Source organism: Mytilus galloprovincialis, chromosome 5 (genome assembly GCF_965363235.1).
Source record: "Mytilus galloprovincialis chromosome 5, xbMytGall1.hap1.1, whole genome shotgun sequence".
Taxonomy (NCBI): Eukaryota; Metazoa; Mollusca; class Bivalvia; order Mytilida; family Mytilidae; genus Mytilus; species Mytilus galloprovincialis.
Window position 1 is genome coordinate 86,008,894 of NC_134842.1, and position 25,745 is coordinate 86,034,638.

Consider the following 25,745-nt stretch of genomic DNA (forward strand, 5'->3'; position numbering starts at 1 on the left):
GCGCTTGTACTCACGGTTTTGTAAAACACTAGGGCGTTGGTTTTCTCGTTTGAGTTGTTTCACATATTTTCATGTCGATTACTTTCATACCTAACTAAACGCTTAGGATTTTGTTCATTGTTGAAGGTCGTACGTTGGTCCATAGTTGTTTGAATTAGGGTCATTTGGACTGCACGATGAGCTGCAAAACTCATATATATCTCCATGCGATTTCAACTGGATTGATAAAAGTGCGAAGAAACTATTTTGTCTAGAGAATGGTTTTCATTGTTTACTTTTTCTATATTTATATACTAAATAGTCAATTAAAACTACGTTGTTGACTTTCATAAGAAATAATTTCAGGATAATGCTATAACAGCTTCAACTATTCACCTTCACTAGCACTTCACTTTACAGGTATTCATTTATATATAATTTGGATTAAATTATAACGAGTACCCAATTTTTCCCTGTCTTTCATACATATACATGTATATATAGAAGTATTAAGTCACATTCAGTAATTAACTCGTAATTTGATAATTCACACCAATTCTTTATTAGAGCACCATTGACCTTCATGATTGTTTTGTTTTTATGTATGCTGTTGTTTGGGTTTTTTTCTGGGGGAAGGGGGGGGGGGGGCGTTAAATCGATCGTTCATTGCAGGCAGTTTTAGGCGAGTATTCAATGGTTCTTTCGTGGGTTTTTTCTGCATTGAACTCATCTTCGCTAGCCAAGGGTTACGATCCACTCCCGTTCTCGTCACGTGAAGAGAACGGGAGTGGATCGTAACCCTTGGCTAGCGAAGATGCATTGAACTCTGAATACACGTAATTTTGTTTGCCTAATGCTCGATAGTAGATTAACTTGCAAACGTTTAATATTTTAGACATTTTAACTCGATGTGTTTTGCAAAACACATCTATAGATATAGGAAGATGTGCTCCATCCAAGTAACAATTTGTAAAAGTAAACCATAGGTCAAGGTACGGCCTTCAACACGGAGCCTTGGCTCACACCGAACTATGTACGGTCTTACACACCACCCATTTGGGACTGAATGAATAACTCAGTCCTATTTTATAAAATGTTTTGAATAACTCCCTTTAGACCCTCTAAATGAAGAAAGTTATAAAGGACTTCTATACTGACAACAGAAGAATGCTATAATAGATTGTGTAACTGTTTTGATAAGGGGAACAATTCGTCAAGTGCTTGTATTTGGATTAAATTGAAATCTTTAGGATTGATACTAAGTCTGATAACGTAAAACTGATAGCATTCAATGATTTAAATTCAATTAATTATATAAACTCTGATTTAAGACAATTTAAAACAATTTATTAAATAAAACGTGTTTGGGTGAAAAATTGAAAGAAAAGCAAGAGGTTGGTTAAGATTTTTTAAGTTTTTGATAGCAAAGACAGAAGTGCTATTGTGTGAAATAAAGGAAAAGGTATTAAGATAAAATACGTTTTGTGCTGGCTCGTTTCATCTGAGTTTGATTTAGATCTGTTTAATACGTTTGTTTATGGAAAATTATAAATCACCAAAAATCGCAGCCATAATATTGTAATGGGATTACTATTTAGATCGTAATACGAATTGCGTATTATTCAAAACTTTGCATTTACATTTTATTCAGTGACCATCAATGACTAGTAATTTTATTTTTCTGACAAGTGCAATCAAAATCATAGGCGACGGACAGACAAAACCATGAACAAAAAAGAAAAAGAACCAGACAATGACACATACACAAATACAACGTGTGCTTTAGATCTGTTAAAAACGTGTGTTTATTGAAAATTATAAATCATCAGAAATCTCTGCTATAACATTGACATGGGATTACTAGTATTTCAAGATCTTAATAAGAATTGTGTATTATTCAAAACTTTGCGTTAACATTTATTCATTGGCAATGCTAACTGACTAGGTTTTATTTTTATAACAATCGCATACAAATCATATATATATTTTCTTACGCTAGATTAAAACTTATATTAAAATAATAAACAGGATATCATCTTGGACTGATGTTATCTTTTTTATATACAACTCGTCTTAACATCAACCCAACAATGTTAGATCTGTAAATTTGCTTTCGCAAATTTTTTGTTCTTCCCTCGCTGGGATTCGAACCCATGCTACTAAGATATCGTGACATCAAATCGCCTGCAATGTAGCCGTCCCGCTAGACCACACAACCACCTGGGCTTCATTAAAATGAAGTTTTCGGTGGCAGGGTGTTACCTTTCCACGTCAGTTTTAATCTAGCGTCGTACTACAGTACATGATATATAAGGCATGGAGTTGTTATTTTCACAGATCAGCTAAATTATCTATAGTAAAGGATCCTACAAATTAATGTAAGATACAGTCACAGAAAAATTATATTTATAAGTACGCGTACGTCTGAGCCAGTGACAACTCTACAACAGATGTATCCATCGGATCACCAGCAGTGTTATATAATATATATATAGACGAATGACAGAGTCAGTGGCGGATCCAGAAATTTTCATAAGTGGGGGCCCAATGACTGACCTAAGAGGGGGCCCGCTCCAGTCACGCTTCAGTGATTCCCTATGTAAGCAACCAATTTTTTTTCCCAAAAAGGGGGGGGGCGGGCCCCCTGCCCCCCTAAATCCGCCTCTGAGAGTGGGAAAAACCATGAACACAATAAAAGAAACAGAAACCGACACATTTATAGTTTTCTCATTTGAATGGTTTCATATTTTTCATGTTTGGGCGACCCTTTTTAGCCGACCACACGGTATGGGTTTTTCATGTTGGGCGGCCCTTTTTAGCCGACCACACGGTATGGGTTTTTCATGTTGGCCGCGGCCCTTTCTAGCCGACCACACGGTATGGGTTTTTCATTGTTAAGGTAGTACAGTTGCCTTTAAATGCTTACATTAAACAAATAAACACACACATTTTTATAATTTTAATAATTGCTCATTTGAAATGATACATTATGATAGAAACTTTACATTTATGAATAAAGTAATTTGTTAAATGGAAGTTGTTATTTCGCATTTTAGATACTGTATAATTTGACCCGACGCAGTAAGACTGCTCTTTTAGCGTTTTGTGGTTATATAAAGCTCTTTGCCTGTTAATGGATTTCCCCTTAGAACGTTTGGTCAATAAGGAGCTTACCACATAAAGAAAACGGAGCCACCAGATAAAGAAAACAGAGCCAGTGCGGTTGTGCATGCTGATATAAAACAAGATGATACATGAGATAATAGTTACCAAGTAACCAATTAGTGACAACGTTATTATTGTCGCTAGTTTTTTTTAATTGTTCTTAAGATTCCGTTTATAAAGAACATTCTTTTCGATACATTCTTTTCTATGTTAAAGGATACTAATAATAATTGAATCATGTAACTTTGGATTTAATTTGTCAAACTGTTTAATTTTCCTATAAAACTGAATTTTAACCTTTTTAACCTACAAATTTTATATTAACAATTTTCTTAATCTTTGTCAGACTTACAAAATTGGAGGATCGAAATTAAAGTCTCATAAAAAAAAACCGGACAGTCACAAATCTTGAGAATGAATTTAAAACATATTGGGGTGTCTACTGGTCCCTTGGATCTATTCCGGAGATCATATAAAACTGCTCAGTATTTATTGAATGTTGTTTTATAGTCGCGGTAGTAGTAAATAACAGTCCAACTTTCAGTAACGGGTGAAATAAAACGAAATAGATAAAACAAAACATACAAACCGTGCAAAAAAAAAAAAAAAAAAAAAAAAAAAAAACGAAGATCATATTCAAAATTTTAATTTCGGTGTTAATGGGATTATATTTTATTTGAATACCAATCATGTGTTATTATATATATTTTTCGTTACAACTAAAATTTGTATTACATATTTTCCTTTTATTATGTTACAAAAACAACATACGCACTAAAATATCAAGAGTTTTGGGTAAAACTGTTGCTTGTTTGTGTCGAAATAGAAATAATAATCTTTATTAGATATAAGAAGATGTGGTACGAGTGCCAAATAAGACAATACTCCATCCAATCTACAATTTGTGAAAGAAAAACCATTATAGATCAGAGTAGGGAGTCTTGGTTCACATCGAACAGCAAGCTATAAAGGGCCCCAAAAAATGACTAGTGTAAAACCATTCAAACAGGAAAACCAACGGTCTTATCTATATAAAAAACGAGAAACACGTATATGGGCGTTTTTCAATAAAAGCGTTCCTTTCAGACCTAAAAAAAATGGAAAATCAACTAGTCTAAAATTTATTTTCAAGAGTTATTTTGAATACCTCTATTATAGACCTGTTTGTAAACAAAAAGTGCAATCTTAAATACTCTTTAAAATGATATTATTTCATAATTTGTGTACTGTTTCGTAGGGGACTTTTGTCCCCTACGAAACTGCTTCTAAACACACATTTTTTTGCAATTTTAAAAGTTTCCTATAGACATTCCAGTTTGTTTACTTTATATACTAGAAAAATGTAATTTTTTTCTGAATTGGAGAACCATTTTTTATCGATAAAGATTAGACAGTACTTCACATATGAAGGTACAACTCATGTTACGTAGTGGACATTTTGATGCGTTTCGTAGTTGACAAAACCGTTTCGTAGTGGACAAAAAGTTTCGTAGTTGACATCAACCCTATTCTATGTTAATAAAAACATAATAAAACTTACATGAAACTAACCTTTGTTATTTGCTTTGCACGAATATAATTGAAAAAAGAGTAAAAAAGACTGCACGGTAGTGATAATGTCCACTACGAAACGTTTTTCTCCCAAACTTGTTTCGTAGGGGACCGTTTCGTAGGGGACGTATTCACATGTTTAATTTTTTCCTCACAACCCCAATATTGCAATAGTAACAAGACTGACTGTATTCATCAAAGCGTTATTAAGCTGTACACTGATATTTTTTTCATAATTTTAAAACCAGTTACTGAAGGAGATTTGACCCGTTTCGTAGTGGACATTTAAAAAAATACGGCATCACTCTGGTCCATTTGATGTGCTCAATTTTTCTTACCAACAGTTTAATTGCCGTTATAAAAGCAACACTTCTTTTGTAAGACCCTAATGTTTATATCTCTTGCAAACAAAAAATTACATTGATTTTATAAAACTGTTTATAAGCAAGTTTTAATGACTTCGTTACGTAGTGGACATTGTGTTAGGGACACACCTTCTAAAATAAAAAATCCTATGTTAAAAGCTGTTTATTAAAAATATGTTGGCTCTAAACATACTTTTGAATTATTAAAGAACTTATATTATGTAAAATTAATATTTATTTTTAATTTTTTTTACGATATTTGAGAGTATGAATGTTGAACAGGCGGTCTAGGGACATGCCATTTTGGTTGTTTTGGACCATTCAGGAATCAATATCTTATCAATCCCTCTAAAAAATAAACTGTTTCTTTGCTTAAAAATGTTATATCTAATTCAATGTACTGACTGCACAAAAAGTACTTGCAAAGATCAAACACATTTTTTTTAAAGTGGCTAGGACAAGAAAGTACGTTTTTATTGAAAAACGCCCATATATGAACAACAGCAACAAACGACAACTACTGAACATCCAATGGTTGTCTGAATTGTCCTCCCCTTATATCAAAACTTTAAGTCTTTTATTTTTTCTGCATATATCTCTCAAATTGTTCTATATAAAAGCTGTTTCAAATTATATTCCCAGTTAGACTTAAAAAACCAAATCTCGAAAGTCAATTTTTCGAAAAATCCTTTGCAGATAAAGTTCAACACAACCGTTTACTTTATAAACTCCTATCATTTTTTCGGTGGCCACCATTACAAGAAAGAAGACTTAAAAGCCGATAAATATGTTTTTATTATTAACAATAATGTTAAACCAGGCATGCACTAGAAAGTAATCATCAACCGGTTGATGTTTTTCTGTGTTCATATAAGTCATATAAAGAAGAATATGAAGAGACGAATAATGTTGTTGAAAAATGCACGGAATGTAGCTTATTCTCCGTATTAGATTTAACGTTTACTTTCTTACAACATGGCAGCGCCCACTGACTAGACTTAACTTGTGAGAAAAATTCTTCTTGAAACATCTGTCATACAGAGCTGATCTTGAGATCTTTAAATACTATAGTCCAAAATCCCATTAGTGCGTGCATTCCGTCAACATCATAAAGAATCCATACAGGTGTAAAAGAACAATTGTACATGTTCTAATTATTGAACCAGGATGGGTCTGGTTATACGTTTGTTTACATTAGTAGCAATCCTTGTAGCAGTGTTTGCAGTAATTTTTACAGTTGATATCTTCAAACCATATCGTCAGAAGATTATAGATGTTATTCCCGATTCCATAAGGAACAGTGTTATAAGTATTTCGGATGTCAAACGGATGAAATCGGGAAAAGTGTATACAAAAGAGGAATTGAGTAAATACAAAGGAGAAAATGGATCACCTGTGTATCTCGCTGTACTGGGACATGTATTTGATGTTACTAAAGGAAAGAAACATTATGGGCCAGGTGGAGGCTACGAATTCTTCGCTGGTATGCATATTTAAAACACTGATTTATTTTCAAAAGAGAAACAAAAATAATTATATTTTTTTTAAATTACATCACTTTGGTTTCCTGCTGATATTGTTATAATTGTATTTAAAGGTTTCAAACCCATATCCTGTTTTAAAAGCAACAATATTTTTTTTTACTTTCTTTTTACATTTTGTATTACTTCAATCTTTTACATGACTAATCATGCAGTTTCAAAGTTAATATGATATATTAAAGTGTATGTGTCATGGATTATGATTTTCTGACGTTTTTACAAATGTACTAATTTTATATAAAACTAGATAGTTTTCATACAGGTAAAATTTACATAAAGAATTATCGTTCTTTGTATACTTACATGACTTATTATGGTTCTGATGAACACATTTATATCATGTATATGCTCCCATTTAATTTGAATAACCACCCTAAAATTTCGAATCCCAGGCATTTTTTATAAGACGATACTGGGGTGGGGGAGGGTGGGCATGCATACAATCACCAAGATCTCTTTACAGCATCACATTTGTGATGCAAAACACTATAGGTTCAATCAAAATGTAAAATATAGAATGGTATTCTGCTTCTTGGCAGACTAAAGACCACGAACACAAACACAATACATGTTTATACACTGTATCATATACATGTAACATGATTACTATGCAAACATCGAGTATTCCTTTTTCAAATACAAGCCAGTCGAGGTAACTGAAGAACTTCCAAAGTGGTCCAAGCTTCTATACCGGCTAGGTTCCCTATTGTAACAGTAATCATACGGAAAAAAAGGGGGGGACTTCAGAGCAGAACGAATGACCTGGCGTTTGTGCAGAATGTAACATTTCAGGGTGAAATTTACTTTTATACACTGTAGCACTGACACGCATTGCATTTACACATGTTACACAATTTTGCCGAAGAGTTGATTAAAAAATAGTAGTCTTTTAAATGCATCAAAAAATAAGTAGTGAAGTTGACCAAATTAACAATGTATCTGTAGAATTTTATGAGCTTTTCACAATGATATAATCTTCTTCCAAAACGAAAAAAACGATGAGACAGTAGCAGAAAATTTAGGAGCCGCTTTTATATAAATTATGCAAGGCCTTGTTTCCAGATCCTTATATCAATCATTTGTACTAATTATGTTCATCTCAAATTGATTGTTTTAGTTAAGTTGAATTTGGATTAATATGAAGATCTCTATTCATCACATATTTTACACCTGGCTAACGCTCAGTTTAAGATATCGATAAAAAAAAAATTTGCCTTCCTTAGTTAAAAAGAGCAAATAGATTATGACATGAAGGAATTATTTCTTAATTCACATCGTTGTACGCTAAAAGTTATAAAAGTTTTGAAAAATATTATTTTTCAAATTCTTCTCACGTTTTGTGTAAAATATATGTTTTAGGTAGAGATGGAACCCGAGGATACGTGACAGGTGAATTCAACGACAAAGGTTTGATAGAGGATATAAGCGGCTTCACATTAAGTCAAATACACAGCGTCAATCATTGGTTACAGTTTTACATGAAGGACTATACATTTAAAGGTATATATGATATGAATAAAGATCATATTTTAATGACAATGGTTTATATTCATGATATAAGATAATATACAGATGATTTTTTTTCTGAATAGCCCGGCTCAAGCTTTCTGAAACCTTACTTCCAAACAGGAACAATCTATACTAACTGTAGATTGTCCTTGTCATGCCAGGCTGTTCTAAGGTTAAGGTTTGAGATGGAATAAAAAGTGAAATGCACAGATAAATACATCGGTTTTTTTAGTGACATTTACATAACAGACATTTACCGCCTGAAATCGATGTTTATATTTCAAGCTAGACATGCATATTGCTCCACCTTGAAATAATTAAGGTCTTTCATCTACGTGAGGAAGGACCTTATTGTTTTTCTGATGTTTTTTTCTTTTCCTTTTTTGTCTTCCAACATTATTTTTACATGCCCGCCTCTTGTTTCTGTTGAAGTTATGAAGACCAAATATCGACCATCGCTAGACCTCATCATGAAGTAATACCAAATGACCCTGTTAAGGATTTCATCATCCCCTCTAGAAGTTATCTGCCTTTTATTGGTTATTTTCAACATGGCCCCCTTCGTTGTTTTTAAAGATATCATGACCTTATTTGGACAAAAGGTACATCTCATCATGATGCATTAACATATGAGGCTGCAAAGAATTCATCCCCTTTGAGAGTTATATCCCCTTGAAGCAATTTCTTTTATTTGCATTTTTCCGTAAACAGTATTAGAGATAGAATCGAATTGAAAACGACAATATGTACAAGAACAGATGGCAATGTTAATTATTACTTTTTTCAATGGAATCTCCATGCCATAGTTTTGCCCCATTTATGCCACTCGATCTTAATGAAACAGTATGGGTTTCCAATAAAGAACACTTAGAGTTGGTAGTAAAAAGTTGGTTCTGTACCTCCAGACGAAAGAGTTTAACATTGACATTCTTTAATTTTGGTTTCCATCTATTTGCCATGTTTTGAAATGAAAGAAACAACATAAAAAATCATATAGTAGGGTCGATTTTCTTTAAATTAGATTGTGTTGGAGACATTTTGAAAAAAAAAAATAATTGATTTGTTGGAAAATACCGTTAATCTGTATCAACAGGTGCAGCGAAACAAAGCAATTACTTCTGTCGTTCGCCCGTGTCGTCTTTATCTCATCTTGTTAATTCACAACTCTTTTAACCGATTTGATATAGAATTCATCCAAACATGCACTGGTTCTTCTAAGGCACATATTTTTCTCATCTTACGCATTTGGGGGTTTTCCATACGAAAGTATAAACATACACGTTTCTGCTTGTTTAATTTTACGAATCCGTTTCTCATTGAAAACAGTGAGACAAAATTACACTGATCATGTTCAAATTCTTCTTTATGGCAAGAATTGTGAACTTTTGGACTTTCTCATACAAAATACAAGGACTACCATTTCTGCTTATATTAATTCTACAACACCCTTCTTCTTTGAAAGATGTTGATGCCAAACTTGTAGTTAGCAAGCATACGGATGAATGCAAAACAGTTGTTGGCATGACACGGGTTATGTTCTTCTCATATATGTTATGATGGTATGATACTAAACCCCTAACGGGAAGGATTGTGCCTGATGTTCATATGATGAAATCATAATCTTTCAGTCAGTTTAATTGAAGTCTTGAGCTGGCATGTCAGTTAACTGCTAGTAGTCTGTTGTTATTTATGTATTATTGTCATTTTGTTTATTTTCTTTGGTTACATCTTCTGACATCAGACTCGGATTTCTCTTGAACTGAATTTTAATGTGCGTATTGTTATGCGTTTACTTTACTACATTGGTTAGAGGTATAGGGGGAGGGTTGAGATCTCACAAACATGTTTAACCCCGCCGCATTTTTGCGCCTGTCCCAAGTCAGGAGCCTCTGGCCTTTGTTAGTCTTGTATTATTTTAATTTTAGTTTCTTGTGTACAATTTGGAAATTAGTATGGCGTTCATTATCACTGGACTAGTATATATTTGTTTAGGGGCCAGCTGAAGGACGCCTCCGGGTGCGGGAATTTCTCGCTACATTGAAGACCTGTTGGTGACCCTCTGCTGTTGTTTTTTATTTGGTCGGGTTGTTGTCTCTTTGACACATTCCCCATTTCCATTCTCAATTTTATACCTGATTAGATTACTAATTTCACAGAAATATTCATTATGTATAGCTTGCCAAGTGACATGGATTTTGCTCGTTGTTGAAGGCCCTACGGGGACCTATAGTTGCTGACGTCTACATGACCGATGCTGAGACTACTTCTCACCTTATAATTATTTTTTTGACAGTCAAACTTGGGCCTATTTCATTACTGTTTTATTTCATGGTCATTATATATCATCTGTATTAACGATTTTCGGCTTTGGTTTGGCCTTTTTGTGCTCCTTAGTCGTAAAACCTTATAATTCAAGGTAAATTTTGAAGTCGTAAATTATCTAGGTTAAATCTTTTATTTCAAGGCTATCTACTTGGAAGTTATTTTGACGAGCATGGTAACCCTTCAGAAGTGAAGTTAGAATTTGATAGGAAGCTGGTTTTTGCCAACAAAGCAGAGGATGAGAAAAAGGCAGACATTGTAATGTTCCCGCCATGTAATTCTCAGTTTAAAGCAGGCCAAGGGAAGACATTGTGGTGTTCTAATTTCAGGTTTGTATTTACAATAAACTATTTGAGGGTTTAAACTTCATTCAAAAGAGAAAGGCAAAATATACGAAAGATTAATTAGAACGCATAAGTCGAAAACAAACTGAATATATATATGTGGTATGGGTTTTGCTCGTTGTTGAAGCCGTAAGCTGACCGATAGTATTTAAGTTTGGGTGTAATTGCTCCAATTTTTTTAAAGAGCTAATTTATTTTTCTTCAAAATTTTTAAAATTTTAAATGTTTTAAAAGTTTCAAGGAGAAATCTTCATTTGTACAGTATTGCGCTATAGATTTGCAAGATCTTTGACCCCATTTTGTTTTGTGTCAAAAACCTATATTATGTCAAAAATTTGATCACAATTCAAATTCAGACAGTATCAAGCTTGAATATTGTGTCCAAACGTGGCCGAACTGTTCATGGTTCTACCTCTGCGGACGTAGCAGGCTGCGCTCAGCGAAGCATTTTATTACATGCATGGCATTGATTTTCAATTGAATTCAAAGTAAGAAAAGACAAAGGAATAATCTTTTGTGTGCTTTGAATGTAGCAAATTGTACGTATACCGTTGTCTTGTTCAGATATTTAATATCGATATTTTATTTTTTTCAGTGGAGGAATTCAAAGAGAATGGGTCGGTGTTCCAAGACAGTATTTTAGACCAGGCGAGACTCATGCGCGATGTGCATGTGTAAAAAATATAGGTCCTCCATCTGATCAGCCTGATACTAAGAATCACAAAAATAATGGTGATTTAGACAATCCTGGTATGAAATTGTACGAAGGATGTGATCCAAATGTTGATTCGTGTTACTTTCCAGAATAATGATATTAACAAGATGTTGCTGATTAGTTACTTTTTTTAGTCAGGCCCGACAATGTTCATCTTTTTTTTATTTGGCGGCATAGTTTAATTGTAGATAAATTGTTTGATTACAAATTTCAGGACAAAGAAAATAATTTGTTTTACAAGGAAAATAAAAAAGGTTTGTGTCCAATCAAAATGAAATCGAAACATCTCGATATACATGGTATATCTCACGCTTTAATCCCAATCGTGATACATTTCATTCCTATCAATTTTCATTGCGATGCAGTCATGTGTATACTGAATTCACTTGTACTAGTGTTTATGAACTATGAACTTCGTGTTTTTGTTAAAATTGTTTTTGAGCGTCCCATATTCCCCTTTCCTCTCCTCAAAAGTTCCGGTTATAGTGTTTTTCTTTTTATGACTGCATTGCCTCTTGTTACATAACTCGTTGGCCATGATGGCTCACTTTAACATAAACATATACTACTAACTTCTTCGTCTTTATTATTATTATTATAAACTCGACACAGGACCAGCCTATAAAAATATACTCCTGACATTAAAATTTTGCGTTTCGTCTACACTTCTTGAGACTCAGCAGTGATACTTTAATAAAAAGAGTGTACGAAGTTGAAGAGCATTGAGCATGTTGAAAACCCACATTTTTGAAAATTTTGCCAAATACAGCCAAGGTAGTCTATTCCTGGTGTAGAATAGTTAATATTATTCTGAGCGGAAATATCATCAAAATATATAATATATATGTAACAGGATAATTGTGTTCGTCAGACGCCCGCGTCGTCTACAAAAGTCTCACGATTCTCATCGGTGTCTCTAGAATAAAAATATTGAAAGGTAAAATCAATTAATAATTTGAAAGAGCATTGAGTACAACAAAAATCCGAAAGTTTTTTCCAAATACCGATTATGATAATCTTTTCCTGTAGGTAGATATGTAATATTTAAGACAACTAAGATAATGTAGAATTTGAAGCTTGTGTAAAAGGTTCAAATTTCTGGTTGTCTGTCAGTTTTCCGGACTATATTTTTACTGGTAAAAAGAATACCTCTCTATGAATAGTACATGTATATTTTGTATTAATTTGGTCATGATGCTTAAATTTGTATGACAATATAACGTGTAATGTAATTAAATATTTTTGTCCGTATATTTGAAATAGACAGATTGTCATGATCCAATATTCCGTTTGCGGTAATTCAAAATACATAATAACAAAAATAGCAGATTATCGAAAAGTGAGTACGACAAGCTTACTTGATACATTTTGTAACATGTGATTTGTAAATATCACATACACTTTCTGTACCAGATTATGTTTGTAACTTAACTGTAATCTCAAACAAAAAATGAAAGACACGTTATTAAAACATTGGGTTTGACATTCCATTATTAATTAAAAATGAAGGGAAGACTGGATTTTTTTGATTTTTTTTGTTAGATTAACTGGATTTTTACAATCTGTATATCTTTATAAAACAAAAACAGAGAAACTTAAGGTTTTAAGAAAGACGGAACACAAGATAAACACATTTCCGTTTTTGTTGACCAGTATATCAAAATGTGATTGGAAAGTGATTGATAAAAGTGCGAAACACTTGTCACTAGTTAACAATGTTGTTATATAACCCAAAGTACCGGAACTCATTCTCGGAAGCTAATCTCATTGTTAACTAGTTTACCTAGAATTGTCCGTCTTTTCGGTCCATAATTGAAAATTTTCCAGTTCTTTTAATTCCCTTAATCTTTAACTTCGCTTTTACCATTAAGTGATCAATTGTTCATATATCCACTGGACTATGTTGCCAGCAGTTCGCATTAATGAATGTTTCCAATTTTTACACAGATTTGTTTTAAGGATATAATGAGGGGAAATTAATTAAATCAAGAAGGTAAAATTGATACTATAAGCTCGAAAAAGCCTTAAAGTGTTATATGACAATATAATTGGGTGTTATGGGGCAATATATTTTACCTTGTATGGTAGTAAAAACACCAAGTAGTCCGAACATATGACACAAATTCTTAAATAGATATAGGAAGATGTGGTGTGAGTGCCAATGAGACAACTCTCCATCCAAATAACAATTTTAAAAAAGTAAATGTACGGCCTTCAACACGAAGCCTTGGCTCACACCGAACAACAAGCTATAAAGGGCCCCAAAATTACTAGTGTAAAACCATTCAAACGGGAAAACCAACGGTCTAATCTGTATAAAATAAAAATAAAACGAGAAACGAGAAACACATATAAATTAAATAAACAAACGACAACTACTGTACATCAGATTCCTGACTTATGACAGGTGCAAACATTTACAGCGGGATTAAACGTTTTAATGGATCCAAACCTTGTCCCTTTTTCTGAAACAATAGCATAACATCACAACATAGAAAAACACACGATAAAATATCAATTGGTAGGCTTAACTCAATAAAAAAACGTACAATAATACATTATAAACGAATAAATTTAATCTGCGATATCTGAATGCAAATGCACAGTTAATAAAATATTAGGGACAAACATTCAAGGCCAAAAAGCAAACAATCAAGTCCAAACAAAGCCATGTCAAGACACCACTGCGAAATATTTAACCCTTCGAAAATATTCACTTTAGAAAAAAAACGGTTTAAAAAAGAAAATTAAATTTAAACCTCACTTAAAAAATCATAGGTCTAAATGCATTTACTTTCTTTATTCCTTTAATTGCATATAGTTTAGCTTCCTTATCCTTATATGTTCAGTTGTCATTACCCAATGCTTTTTTGTTTGCAAAAGATCTAGGCACTATTTTTTTTTTTTTTTTTTTGCATTAACAAAAAATTCCTTTGACCTACCATTGTTATGTAGATATGGCTGGATCGACGGCAAGAAAGTCATATCATTATCATTTCTGGTCTTCATTAATTCAGAAGAGGGTCAATAAATAGTTGATATATTTAGAATGACCTTCCAGTACATTTGTTGTTTTACTTTGATGTACGTGCCTCCTTATGTGTATACAAAATAAAGACAACAGCATAGGTCGAAGTAAGCCTAAGGGTTGTGACTTACTTTTTCAACAGCGGCATACTACTGTTGCCTTTATTTATCCAGGTAAAAAAATGAGGTAATACCTGGTTTTTATGTTAGACAGAAAAATCGTATCTAAAATGGGGTTTCCATTTGTCTGTGCGGAATGTATCAATACATTTGTACGCATCGATGTCATGTGAGAATGTTACTCAAGCTCGCTGTACGCTTAAACAAAAGAAACAATTATACGAGGACCAGTATAACGACTGACATAGGAATACTTTATAAAAAGAATAATGTTTTGAAACACCCAAGACAAATGTTTATGACTCAGATATTTTTTACTCTACTGCAATGAAATGTGAAATTAATTTCCTACAACTGTCAAATTCAAGGTAAAAGTGTTTTCAGCCTTTGTTTTCGTATGCAACCGAATGTGACGTACTATGATTTGGTGGTATTAATCCTAGGTAGACAACGATCTAGTTTAGCTAGAAAACGTATTGTTGCATTGTTTAAGTAAATAGACAACGCTCTTGGTCCGTATGCATAAAGCTACTAAGTTAAGATGTGTTCCGAATGAACAGATTTTTCTTCTTGTCCTACGGTGAACTAGATGGATATTTTTACTTAATATTTTTATGCATACAGGTGTATTGAATCTTGACAATGTATTGTTGTATTGTTTAAGTAGATAACCAACGCACTTTTGTATGTAGATAGAGAATGTAAATATTTATGTTTTTTCATACGATTACACTGTGTTCCTATGGTAAGGTTATATATTCTGTAGAAATATTGAATATTGTAGCAATATTGAATCAAAACTTATTTAGAGAAATTAACACAAATATTTCAATAGATAAAGGAAGATGTGGTACAGTGCCAATGAGACAACTCGACATCCAAGTCATAATTTTTAAAAGTAAACCATTCTAGGTCAAGGTACGGTCTTCAACACGGAGCCTTGGTTCACACCGAACAGCAAGCTATAAAGGGCCCAAAACAATTACTAGTGTAAATACATTCAAACGGGAAAACCAACGGTCTAATCTATATATAAAAACGAGAACAAGAAACACTTATGAACCACACCAAAAAACGACAACTACTGAACATCAGATTCCCAACTTAGGACAGGTGCAAACAATTGCAGCGGGTTTAAAACGTTTTAATTGTACCAAACTTTAACCCTTATCTGAAACAATAGTGTAACATCACAACATAGAAAGACACACTATAACAACTAATTGGAATGGCTTAAGGTAGCACAATACAAAGATTTTTTTACTTCCAATCACTAACCTTTGAAATGCTGTAACTTACTTATGAATGCATAGAAAATAATAAAAGAGGTATATATAGATAGATAAAAGATTAATCTTTTAAATGAATTCAATTTTTTTTATTATGCAATCATTATGTAATCAATTATTATGTAATTAGTGGCAAAATCTGGGTAAGTTCACTTGAATGAATTTAGCTCTATCATTTCTTTAACTATACAGAAAATTTTAACGAAATCTTAATCAACACATCATGGGCTTCAAAAGGGTGTCTCAGATTGTCTCTATGGTATTCCATTCTCTCATAAATCTGTAATTAGTGTAAACACCATAACCAAATAAAAGAAGATAATGTTTAATTAGGTGTAAAATTTGTTTTATACATTCTATCTGAAATCTGAGACACCCTTATGTAGATAATGGCCATAGGAACAACATATAATAAAATCAACCCTCTAGGGATACCTGTGCAGAAGCTAATTTCATTTGAAAGTGGAAATTTGGTGAAAAATATTTTAGACACAGTTAACATTATAATTGGTTACATAATTGTTGCATAATACTAACATTGCATTAATTTGAAAGAGTAATCTGTTAGTTAACCAAAACGACCACTTTTATAAATTTCAAGCATTATTTAGAACGTTACAGCATTTTAAAACTTAGGAGTTGGAGTTATACAATCTTTGTATTGTGCTACCTTAACTTAATCAATAGACGTAGTCACACAAATGAACTTACACTGAACGAATAAACTTGATTGATGATACAATGTATATACAAAGTTAATAAAAATAAGGGATGAATAATTAAAGTTAGAGTATTATACCGCTGTGAAATGCTAAACAGTTTCAGAAAAACATCAATTTTGAAAACAATTACGCCATTTGTAATATCAAAATTATACCCAGGTAAATGAAAATAATTTTGTTGTTAAGCATACTTCTTTTTGTCTGTATAACCTTCCGTTTAGGAACGTCAAGAAATTTCTTGTATATCAATTAAAATATTCTATAACTTGGTACATGTGGGATGAATATCAACATTTAAACTATAAAATTGGTGCTCGATAAAACTTCGTGTTCTTCATGTACAGGTGCCGGAAGTGTGATGTTTATACAGTATGACAGGAGAAAGGACATTATTTTGATGTTCATAGTACGAAGAAGTGACAAGTTAACATTAAAAAAGCATTACAAATAGTACCAGAAGGTCAAATTAACAAGAAAGTACGATTTGAGAGTACTCGCAGTTACTGACATCTAGTTAAAAGCCAAAACAATTAATGATAAATACATATTTTATTGGAGGTATTTTTTCAACAGTTTCTGCAAAATGTAAGTAAGAAATGTTCCAATCCAATGTCAGTCTTTCCTTATTTTATTTTCAAGCCTGTTTTTCACAAATGTAGTATAAAGTTCCATTACACCTATAGTCATTCCATGTTCCATCATTGCTCATGCTGATGCAATTTTCAATGCCATTTATATTATTTGGTTCTATCGAATTGAAGTTGTCATAGGTAACGAGCTTTCCATCAGCGGTCCACAACCAGTTATTTTTTTTAATACGAATTCCACTGGTCCAGTAGACTTCGTGCACTGGCCGGAAAAAAATTTGTAGGATCAAATATTATATTAGCTTTGAAAGTATCGTTATATTAAACGTATATATTACTTATTTTTATGAATAAAAATGAGATGTGAAGTACATGTGAACATCAATGGCAATGCAATACTAGTACATCATCAACTCAAAACGTTCATGTCAGCTTTACTCGTATCACATTTATTTTTCAATCAGCTTACATGTCAGAAATCATAAAGACGATTAAACTTCTTTTCTAACAAAGTTGGGGACATAGAAAAAGATAAAAAAAATAAAATGAATGAATGGAAAAAATAAATTTAAATTCTAACTTTGTTACCGTTGATGACAAATAAAGGGAAGGCTGGGCAGCAGATTGTAAGTTGACTATTTTCATATTTAAAATTGCGATACACGTATTTCAATTACTTTAGTGTAACGAAGTCGCCTGTCGTATGAGGAAATATTCGATCATTTACTGATTGACTTCAAATTAAAATAATTTTGCAAAGTTTCAAAAGAGCAGAAAAAATTCTTTATTTACACACGTCAAATATTATTCCCGTACATATAAGTATACATTGATGCACACGGTCTTTAACACAAAAATAGAAACATGTTGTTTCTGAAGACATACAACACTTCTATATTTTCGATCAACCTTTATTTAATATATTTAATATTAAATATTAAAAAACATTTGTACACGAAGATTGAAAGGAGACAACACCTTTGTAAAAGGCATAATTATAGTCCACATAACACTTAATGAATACTTAGTATTGATCAATTTGAACCTTATTATATAAAAAAGGGGCTACAACTCAAAAGGTCCGAAACGGTCTTAGGTCGATGCCACTGCTGGTGGACGTTTCGTCCCGGAGGGTATCACCAGCCCAGTAGTCAGCACTTCGGTGTTGACATGAATATCAATTATATGGTCGTTTTTTTTTTTAATTTCCTATTACAAAACTTTGAAATTTTCGAAAAACTAAGGATTTTCTTATCCCAGGAATAGATTATCTTAGCCGTATTTTGCACAACGTTTTGGAATTTTGGGTCCTCAATGCTCTTCAATTTGTACTTGTTTGGCTTTATAACCATTTTAATCTAAGCGTCACTGATGAGTCTTGTGTCTGGCGTATTGAATTATAATCCTGGTACCTTTGATAACTATTAACTTCCTGCTTTGGCAATTTCATAATTGTTAACCATTGCTAACAATCGCGTTCCGTAAGCTTAGAAAAAATCTGGAGATGTCAGAATACAGAATAATGTGGACTACATTTACAACCAGTGAACTATATCTTAGTCATCTGCGACAAATCGGCTTTCAAACTTTTGTATCTGGGCATCACTAGTAGATCTTGTGTGGATAAAATGCACTTCTGGCGTATTAAAATTTTCAACTTGTTGCCTTTTGTTGGCTGTTGTTCGTGTGTTTCTTTGTCAATTGTATTCTCCAATTTATTTATATTGTAGTCCTGTAGTGTTGAGTTGTCATCTTAATGTTATATTTCACATGGTTATAAAAGGGGAGGTTTGGCATGCCACAAAACCAGGTTCAACCCGCCATTTTTTTCTTTAAAAATGTCCTGTACCAAGTCAGGAATATGGCCATTGTTATATTATAGTTCGTTTCTGTATGTGTTACATTTTAACGTTGCGTCGTTTGTTTTCTCTTATTTATGAGTGTAAATTCACATTGCGATAAGACGTGTCACGGTACTTGTCTATCCCAAATTCATGTATTTGGTTTTGATGTTATATTTGTTATTCTCGTGGGATTTTGTCTGTTGCTTGGTGCGTTTCTGTTTGTGTTACATTGTAGTGTTGGGTCGTTGTTCTCCTCTTATATTTAATGCGCTTCCCTCAGTTTTAGTTTGTTACCCCGATTTTGTTTTTTGTCCATGGATTTATGAGTTTGAACATCGGTATACTACTGTTGCCTTTATTTATATGAAGGAACGGTAAACAAAAGCATGAGGGTATCCATTAAATTTTCTAACCGATAATTTTAACTTTCTACAAAGAACCCTTTATTAAATATACGCATTGTAAGTAGCAATCCTTTTTCAAGGACATAATGCTAGTAAATACATGTTAAATCTATATTAAAAGGCCATTATGGACATAGGCGACATAAAACAGTTAAATTATGCTTACATTTTCCAATTACTCGTGTATCTGGCAAACCTATATAAAACAGCAAAAGAAAAAGTATGAAAGCAAAACGTAGGTTATGGTCAGCCGGCATACAATTACGATTTACTCTTTCAATTATGATAGTAATCAAATTTTCTCAAGGACAGTGTCTTGGGATGGTGAGTGGTACTTGTACATTTGTATTTTAACATTGATAGGTAATTCTGCTACACACGTATAAAATGACAGTAGGGCATCAGTAATCTCTTGGTATGCATTTGTTTGTAAACAGATGGTCTTCCACCATTTGATAGCAATGCATGCAAGTGGGATGCACACATTATTGAAGCATGTACGGTGACCAATACCTGATATTATTTAGGTCATTTGGTCTCCGGATAGATAATTGTGTTATTGGCAAAAACACCACTTTTTTAAATTTGTATATAGAATGGTGTTTTAACTGAAACAGCCAAGTATACTAAGTCGATTCCTATGATTATATTTTGTGACGTCTAATTTATTATTCCTGTTTTTTTTTCTTCAAATCTACGTATTTGCTTCAAGAGAAAGAGCCCGGAATAAACCGTAACTTACTCTAAATCTTAAAGGTTATCAATTAAAATTATAATGTTAATCATCTTGAGCTTTGAAAAAAGTTTTTTTTGGCAAGGAGTTTTTTGTTCTGTTCCAAAGATGGAACTGTGGTATGGTAAAAACCACGCTAAACGCTCTGAAACATTGCTCTCAAAAACTTAACTATAGCATGACGCTTTTCGTTTTTGTTAAGTAAACAATCTGTATCAACACATTTAACATATACAATGTAAAAATGAGCATGGTGAATGACAATTCGAGAATCATTTCACAAAATAACTAACATAGCAAAAAAATGTGGAAAGACCATAAAGGATATTTAATTTCAACAATGTGTTCAAATAACAATATAATACACTTGAAATAAATAATTAGGACTCAGAAACAACGAAGCAAAGTTGTCTTTACAACTCTGTTTCACAAAGGGAGAATTTAAACTTGTAAGTCGTAACGACGAAAAAAACTAATAACAGTATACAAAACACTAAATAAAAAGTAAACAACAAGAACATTTGTTAATTTCGATAAATCATTAATTATTTATGATTAAAAAATAATGAATAAAACAGTTACCTCCAGCGGAATAGATGAATGAATTTTCATCTGCATCCTCAATTTTTACCAGACAAGCACATTCCTCGCTGCATTTTTCCTGTTGAAAACAACATGTATACTTAAATAATAATCACTGGCCTTAAAAGACATGTCAAAAACACACACGAAAGCACAAAAAGTGTAAGACAGTAATTTATGTTCCTAGGACAAGAATTAGGAGATAACTTTAAACTTAGTGATTTGATGGTCGCAAATTGAGTTTTCTCGCATCGTGTTAGCACTTATGCGTAAGTTTTTATGGCATCGATGCAATGAAAATTGATCACGTTATCCAATTAAAATTCATACAAACGATATGTGTTATATGTGACTGAAACCGCAACCCATTGATTCTGACAACCATGTCATTTTTTGGTAGGGTTGATAGTTGTCAATCACACACGATTTTATATGTTGTCTTTAACAAAACATAAGTTCCTATAAACATGTGTTACATGAACTATAAATTTACTGTAATCACTACCAAGTCAACACTGAGGTTGTGAGTTCGAACCCTGCTCGTGCACCATGAAATAGTCTAATTGTGTTGCTGAAAAATGCTGAAAAAATTGCGTTAAAACACCAAAAATTTAAAAATCAAAATCCAGGGTTATAATAGTTTTATTATTAATGTAATGGTCATCGGATAGATATCACAGAAGGAGACATTATAGAAATGTGTTCTTATCATTACCAACTTGAAAGATAGAATATATGGACAAGAATCTTCTATTAATTAGGATAACCTGCAACAATCCACAGGTTTGAGCGGGATACTTTGCTCAATTTCTAGTTTTCTATTTAGTATTTGTGAACCTGTTTGTATTAAAATCGTTTTCGTTTTTGGCATTATGTAACTGTTGCAAGTTTGTATTCGACTTATACGTTTTGAATGTCCTCTTTGGAATGTTTATATATTTATTTGACACATCCTTTTGTTTAACTAATTCTATCCACAGGCAACATGAAAAGATATTTATTCAACCTGACTAAATTGTATAAAAACAATAGTAATATAATGATTATTTTTATATTTCTATTGTTAAAATACCGGAAAAAAAATTCTGCTTGACGGATCCAATGTTAAAAGGCCTTAAATTTATATCAAGACGAACAATTGCATTAACTAATTTTTGCTACTTAAAAAGTGTTGTTCATCTCCTGTGCATCTATCAATGATAACAGTCAAATTACCTGAGCCTTTTCGCGTGTTTCTGTTTCTTCCACAAATTTATAACAATGCTTTTTATAAAGCTCCCATCCGTCTTCACAACTTATATTTTCTTTGCTTACTATAATATGAAAGCATAGTAAATATGTTAAGATACATTTAGCTTGTCATTTTATATCTAAAATTAGGTGTTCTTTCGTTGAGAGAATCAAACATGATGTTAGAATACTGAATATGTAAATCAAAAAGTAAAAGGTCATAAGAAGAAATATCCAACCCTTAAACGATCCTTTTGTGCTAAATGACCAAATATCGCATGCCTAGCCGAGGATCAAACATTCGTCACCCCACACTTGATAGTAGCATAATAACATAAGACCACTAAGGCAATGTCGCCGTACATATGCATTGATCGTATACAGTTTGGCCTTACCGTTTACAGCATTGTTTGTGATGTGAATACTGCGTTTTTGTTTAATACCCTATTAACGCAAAGTTAATAATTTTTCTACCCAAACTGTGTCATTTCGAAGAAGTTGCAAAGTTTAAAGAGTTGCGGTATAAAGAAAACAACTATGGATTGTCGCAAACCACATTTTTTGTTCGAACTGACCCCGGAACAGGATAGGAACTGTTCAAAGGATTAAATGACTAATCACACGACGATGACAATGCCAAATAAACAAGCAGGAATTCCATTAAATACAGAGACAACACGCTTTGATAAAGAGTATACAAGTGAATTACTTTATACTCTATTACCAGAAATGTTTTAGAACATAAACATGGACTAAACCGTCTCCGTTAACTTTAACAAGACCAGTTTTTTTTAAGAGAACTTTATGAAGTGTTGTTGACTTTGATAAATTTCATTTACTTGTCTATGAAATTAGAATGTTTGTCCAAAAAGGTATATATACAGATAGCTGAAAATCCTTTTCCCCCATTTATGTTTAAAACAGCAACGTCAAAATATTTCCATAAGAATGTTTTATTCCTAACTAATCTTATAGGTCGAGTATTCGTTTTTAAAAGTTTAATCCTCCTTCGTCCGAGATATACTAATTATAAACTAAGTTAAGCAACATAGACGTCAGAGTCAATTTGTGTAGAACGAGTCATTAAGTCAAAAGAAGCATACTTATAACATGTGATGACTCGTTAATATTTACGCAGTTTTGTATTGCATTTAATCTGTGTTAGTAGAACTGCCAACTTTGTACCCTGTGAATCAAACTGCTGCTGTAGTTGGACTAAAATAAAAAAAAAATTATATGAAACCAGTAAAAAATATGTTACTGCAAAAAAGTAGAAACGCAATATTATATAAATTTAAATATCAACGACTTGAAATCAGTAAATGTGTTAATAATGCAATAGAATAGAAACAAAGTCACAACGTATTCAAATTTTATTTTAATGAACTATTATCAGAGTTTAGATGTTAAACGAAATGGAAGAACCTACATATTTGTTGATTTCATTAGTATGGCGTCATGTTTTAAATAAATCGGACTTCTAAGCAACTAAAGGTCACCGGACGGCCTTCAATACTGGACAAAGCAAATATTTATAACCAGCTATTTAAGATTGGTCGTGACAAAATATAAAACAATTCAAGCTGGAGAAGCAACGACCCGATTTCTGACAAAACAATAAAAAATATCAGATATGTCTGGAAAATGAAATACTTTTTGTCCCCTAAAGAGAATCGAGATCGGAGAAAAGTTTAAATGCTGCTTTCCAAAGGGATTCATATGGTGAATCGATAGTTATTAGTTCTTTGTGTACTTAATGAATACAATTGTTTATAGAACAATTGAAGGTTCTTCAACGTGAGTCCAAACTCTTTCCTAAAAAATAACAGCAAATTTCAATACTTATAGATATTAAATGCCCTTTCAATTTGACTTCAACTTCAAGTTATACTGTAACAATCTCACATTGAAAGTCACGTTGTCATATCGTACGTCTTTGGTTGTGTTTCTGAAGTTTTACTGAATTATCATATGGACACAAAGAATACGGCAACGTTTTTACACGCTGATGATTATGATTTCAGTTAAGCTAAACTAATTTGATTGATAATATATAACACTCATATGATAGGTTTTATATCAATTGCAAAAGCAGTATATGCGTTTCTGTTACATAAAAAAGGTGCGACAATACAACACACATATAGTAACGAAATATGAGATAACAACTGCCATTTACCTGACTTGGCACAGGGCATCGTAAGAAAAAATAGTGGGTTGAACATGGTTTTATGGCAAACCAAAACTCGCGCTTTTATGGCATTTGTAAATATACCACTAAAATGACAACATTACATGATTGAAATACAGTACAAATAAGTTCAAGATTAATTCGGACAGAGGAATACAAAAATAAACATTGCAATATATATCATAACAAACATCATATTTTATACACAATAATATCTAAATACATATAAACAATGCTTTCAATACGAAATGAAAACATTGACTCCGTCATAAACAAACCCGCCGGCCAGGAAAAACCAACAACCAAGTTACCTTAGTCGATATGGAAACCTGTGTCCAGACCCTAATGCTCGGAAGATCGTCTCGAGAGGTGAATTTGGACATTACTAAAAGTAAGCTTATGTTTACATAAACAAAATATCATCAAAATGTGAAATAGCAAATAAAAATATCAATATATAGTACAAAAACAAGAAAAAATCAAATCAAATCAAACAATAATGAACCAACATTAAATCTGAACTTGACCAGTTCGAAGTTGGCGAGATAATGGTCTAATAGGGAAATTAACCTGCGAAAAATGACCATTCACGTGATACTACAATTAATATCACGTGTCCATACATATATTGAAAGAACCGTTAGTACAATCATTTTCCTCTATACTTCGAAACGCGGAAAATTATAATTATTGTTGCTTCTTAAATGTATGCAGAAGCATGTAATAGGATTAAAAAGATGTATATTTTAACTTACCACCCGTCGCAAAATGAATTACAGTCAAAAGAAAAACTGCAGACAAAAGTGACATTGCAAGTGTGAAAAGAACAGTTTTGAACCATTGCTTTCCCCAAAGCCTGATTTTATTGTCATTTCCTGTTTCCTCTCTAAGTTCATCCGATGAATTCTCCATTTCATACGTTTCCGTGCAAGACATTTTTTTCTGAAGCTTCACATCTCAATATAATATCAAAACTATAACAAATGAAAAATATTTCCAGTTTCCTGTTATTTGTTTTAACAATAAGTAAGTCTTCCACGAAAACAAATGAACACTTGACAATCATTTGTAATGTTTATTTAGAGTAATGATGTGTAATTCCTGGTACCTAATGCTGTTACTTGATTTATTTAACTTGACTAGGCGGAGTTTAACCCGTTTGCTCATAATAGACCAGTCTATCTATATATATAGGTGTTTTGAAATAAACTAATCAATGAAGGGTCTGATTATGGTCATTGATCTGGTTAAAGCACTATATGTGTATTTGTAAAATAAATAATGAGACACATCCGTTTATTTTAATTCCTGTAAAGCGGAATTTAAAAACATGTAAAAATTGTCACATCTTTAAAATTGTGGATATGAAAGTATAACTATGACGACCCCAAAATATGCATATTGAAATACTTTTATCTCTCTTTCAAAGGTGGATGTCGTGGGGGACGCCCCCTCCCCCTTCTTGTGGAAACAAATATTGATTATTATTTAGAGAATCGCTGTAACATATTTGAGCGGCGCCCTC

General features: G+C 32.5%; 1 protein-coding gene and 1 long non-coding RNA gene across 2 annotated transcripts; one reads left to right on the forward strand and one right to left on the reverse strand.

Moving 5' to 3' along the window:
- The first annotated feature begins 6,014 nt into the window (after positions 1-6,014).
- Positions 6,015-11,599, forward strand: LOC143076602 (neuferricin-like). Its single transcript, XM_076252424.1, has 4 exons — positions 6,015-6,543; positions 7,961-8,101; positions 10,575-10,761; positions 11,372-11,599. The coding sequence occupies exons 1-4, from the start codon at positions 6,228-6,230 to the stop codon at positions 11,583-11,585; spliced, it is 858 nt and encodes a 285-aa protein (XP_076108539.1). The 5' UTR covers positions 6,015-6,227; the 3' UTR covers positions 11,586-11,599.
- Positions 11,600-17,179: 5,580 nt separating this feature from the next.
- LOC143076603 (uncharacterized) lies at positions 17,180-25,483 on the reverse strand. The gene is made up of 6 exons (XR_012978719.1): positions 24,976-25,483; positions 23,164-23,244; positions 22,015-22,112; positions 20,800-20,878; positions 19,651-19,680; positions 17,180-17,498 (listed from the first exon to the last, which is right to left on the reverse strand). It is a non-coding gene; the product is annotated as an uncharacterized LOC143076603 (long non-coding RNA).
- Between the last annotated feature and the right edge of the window lie 262 nt (positions 25,484-25,745).

Bases quoted from the DNA above. Each gene is read 5' to 3' on its own strand.
- LOC143076602 (XM_076252424.1), top strand. From the start codon at position 6,228: ATGGGTCTGGTTATACGTTTGTTTACATTAGTAGCAATCCTTGTAGCA. The intron at 8,102-10,574 runs GTATATATGATA...TTTTATTTCAAG, and splicing joins GAAGGACTATACATTTAAAG to GCTATCTACTTGGAAGTTAT. The intron at 10,762-11,371 runs GTTTGTATTTAC...TATTTTTTTCAG, and splicing joins TTGTGGTGTTCTAATTTCAG to TGGAGGAATTCAAAGAGAAT.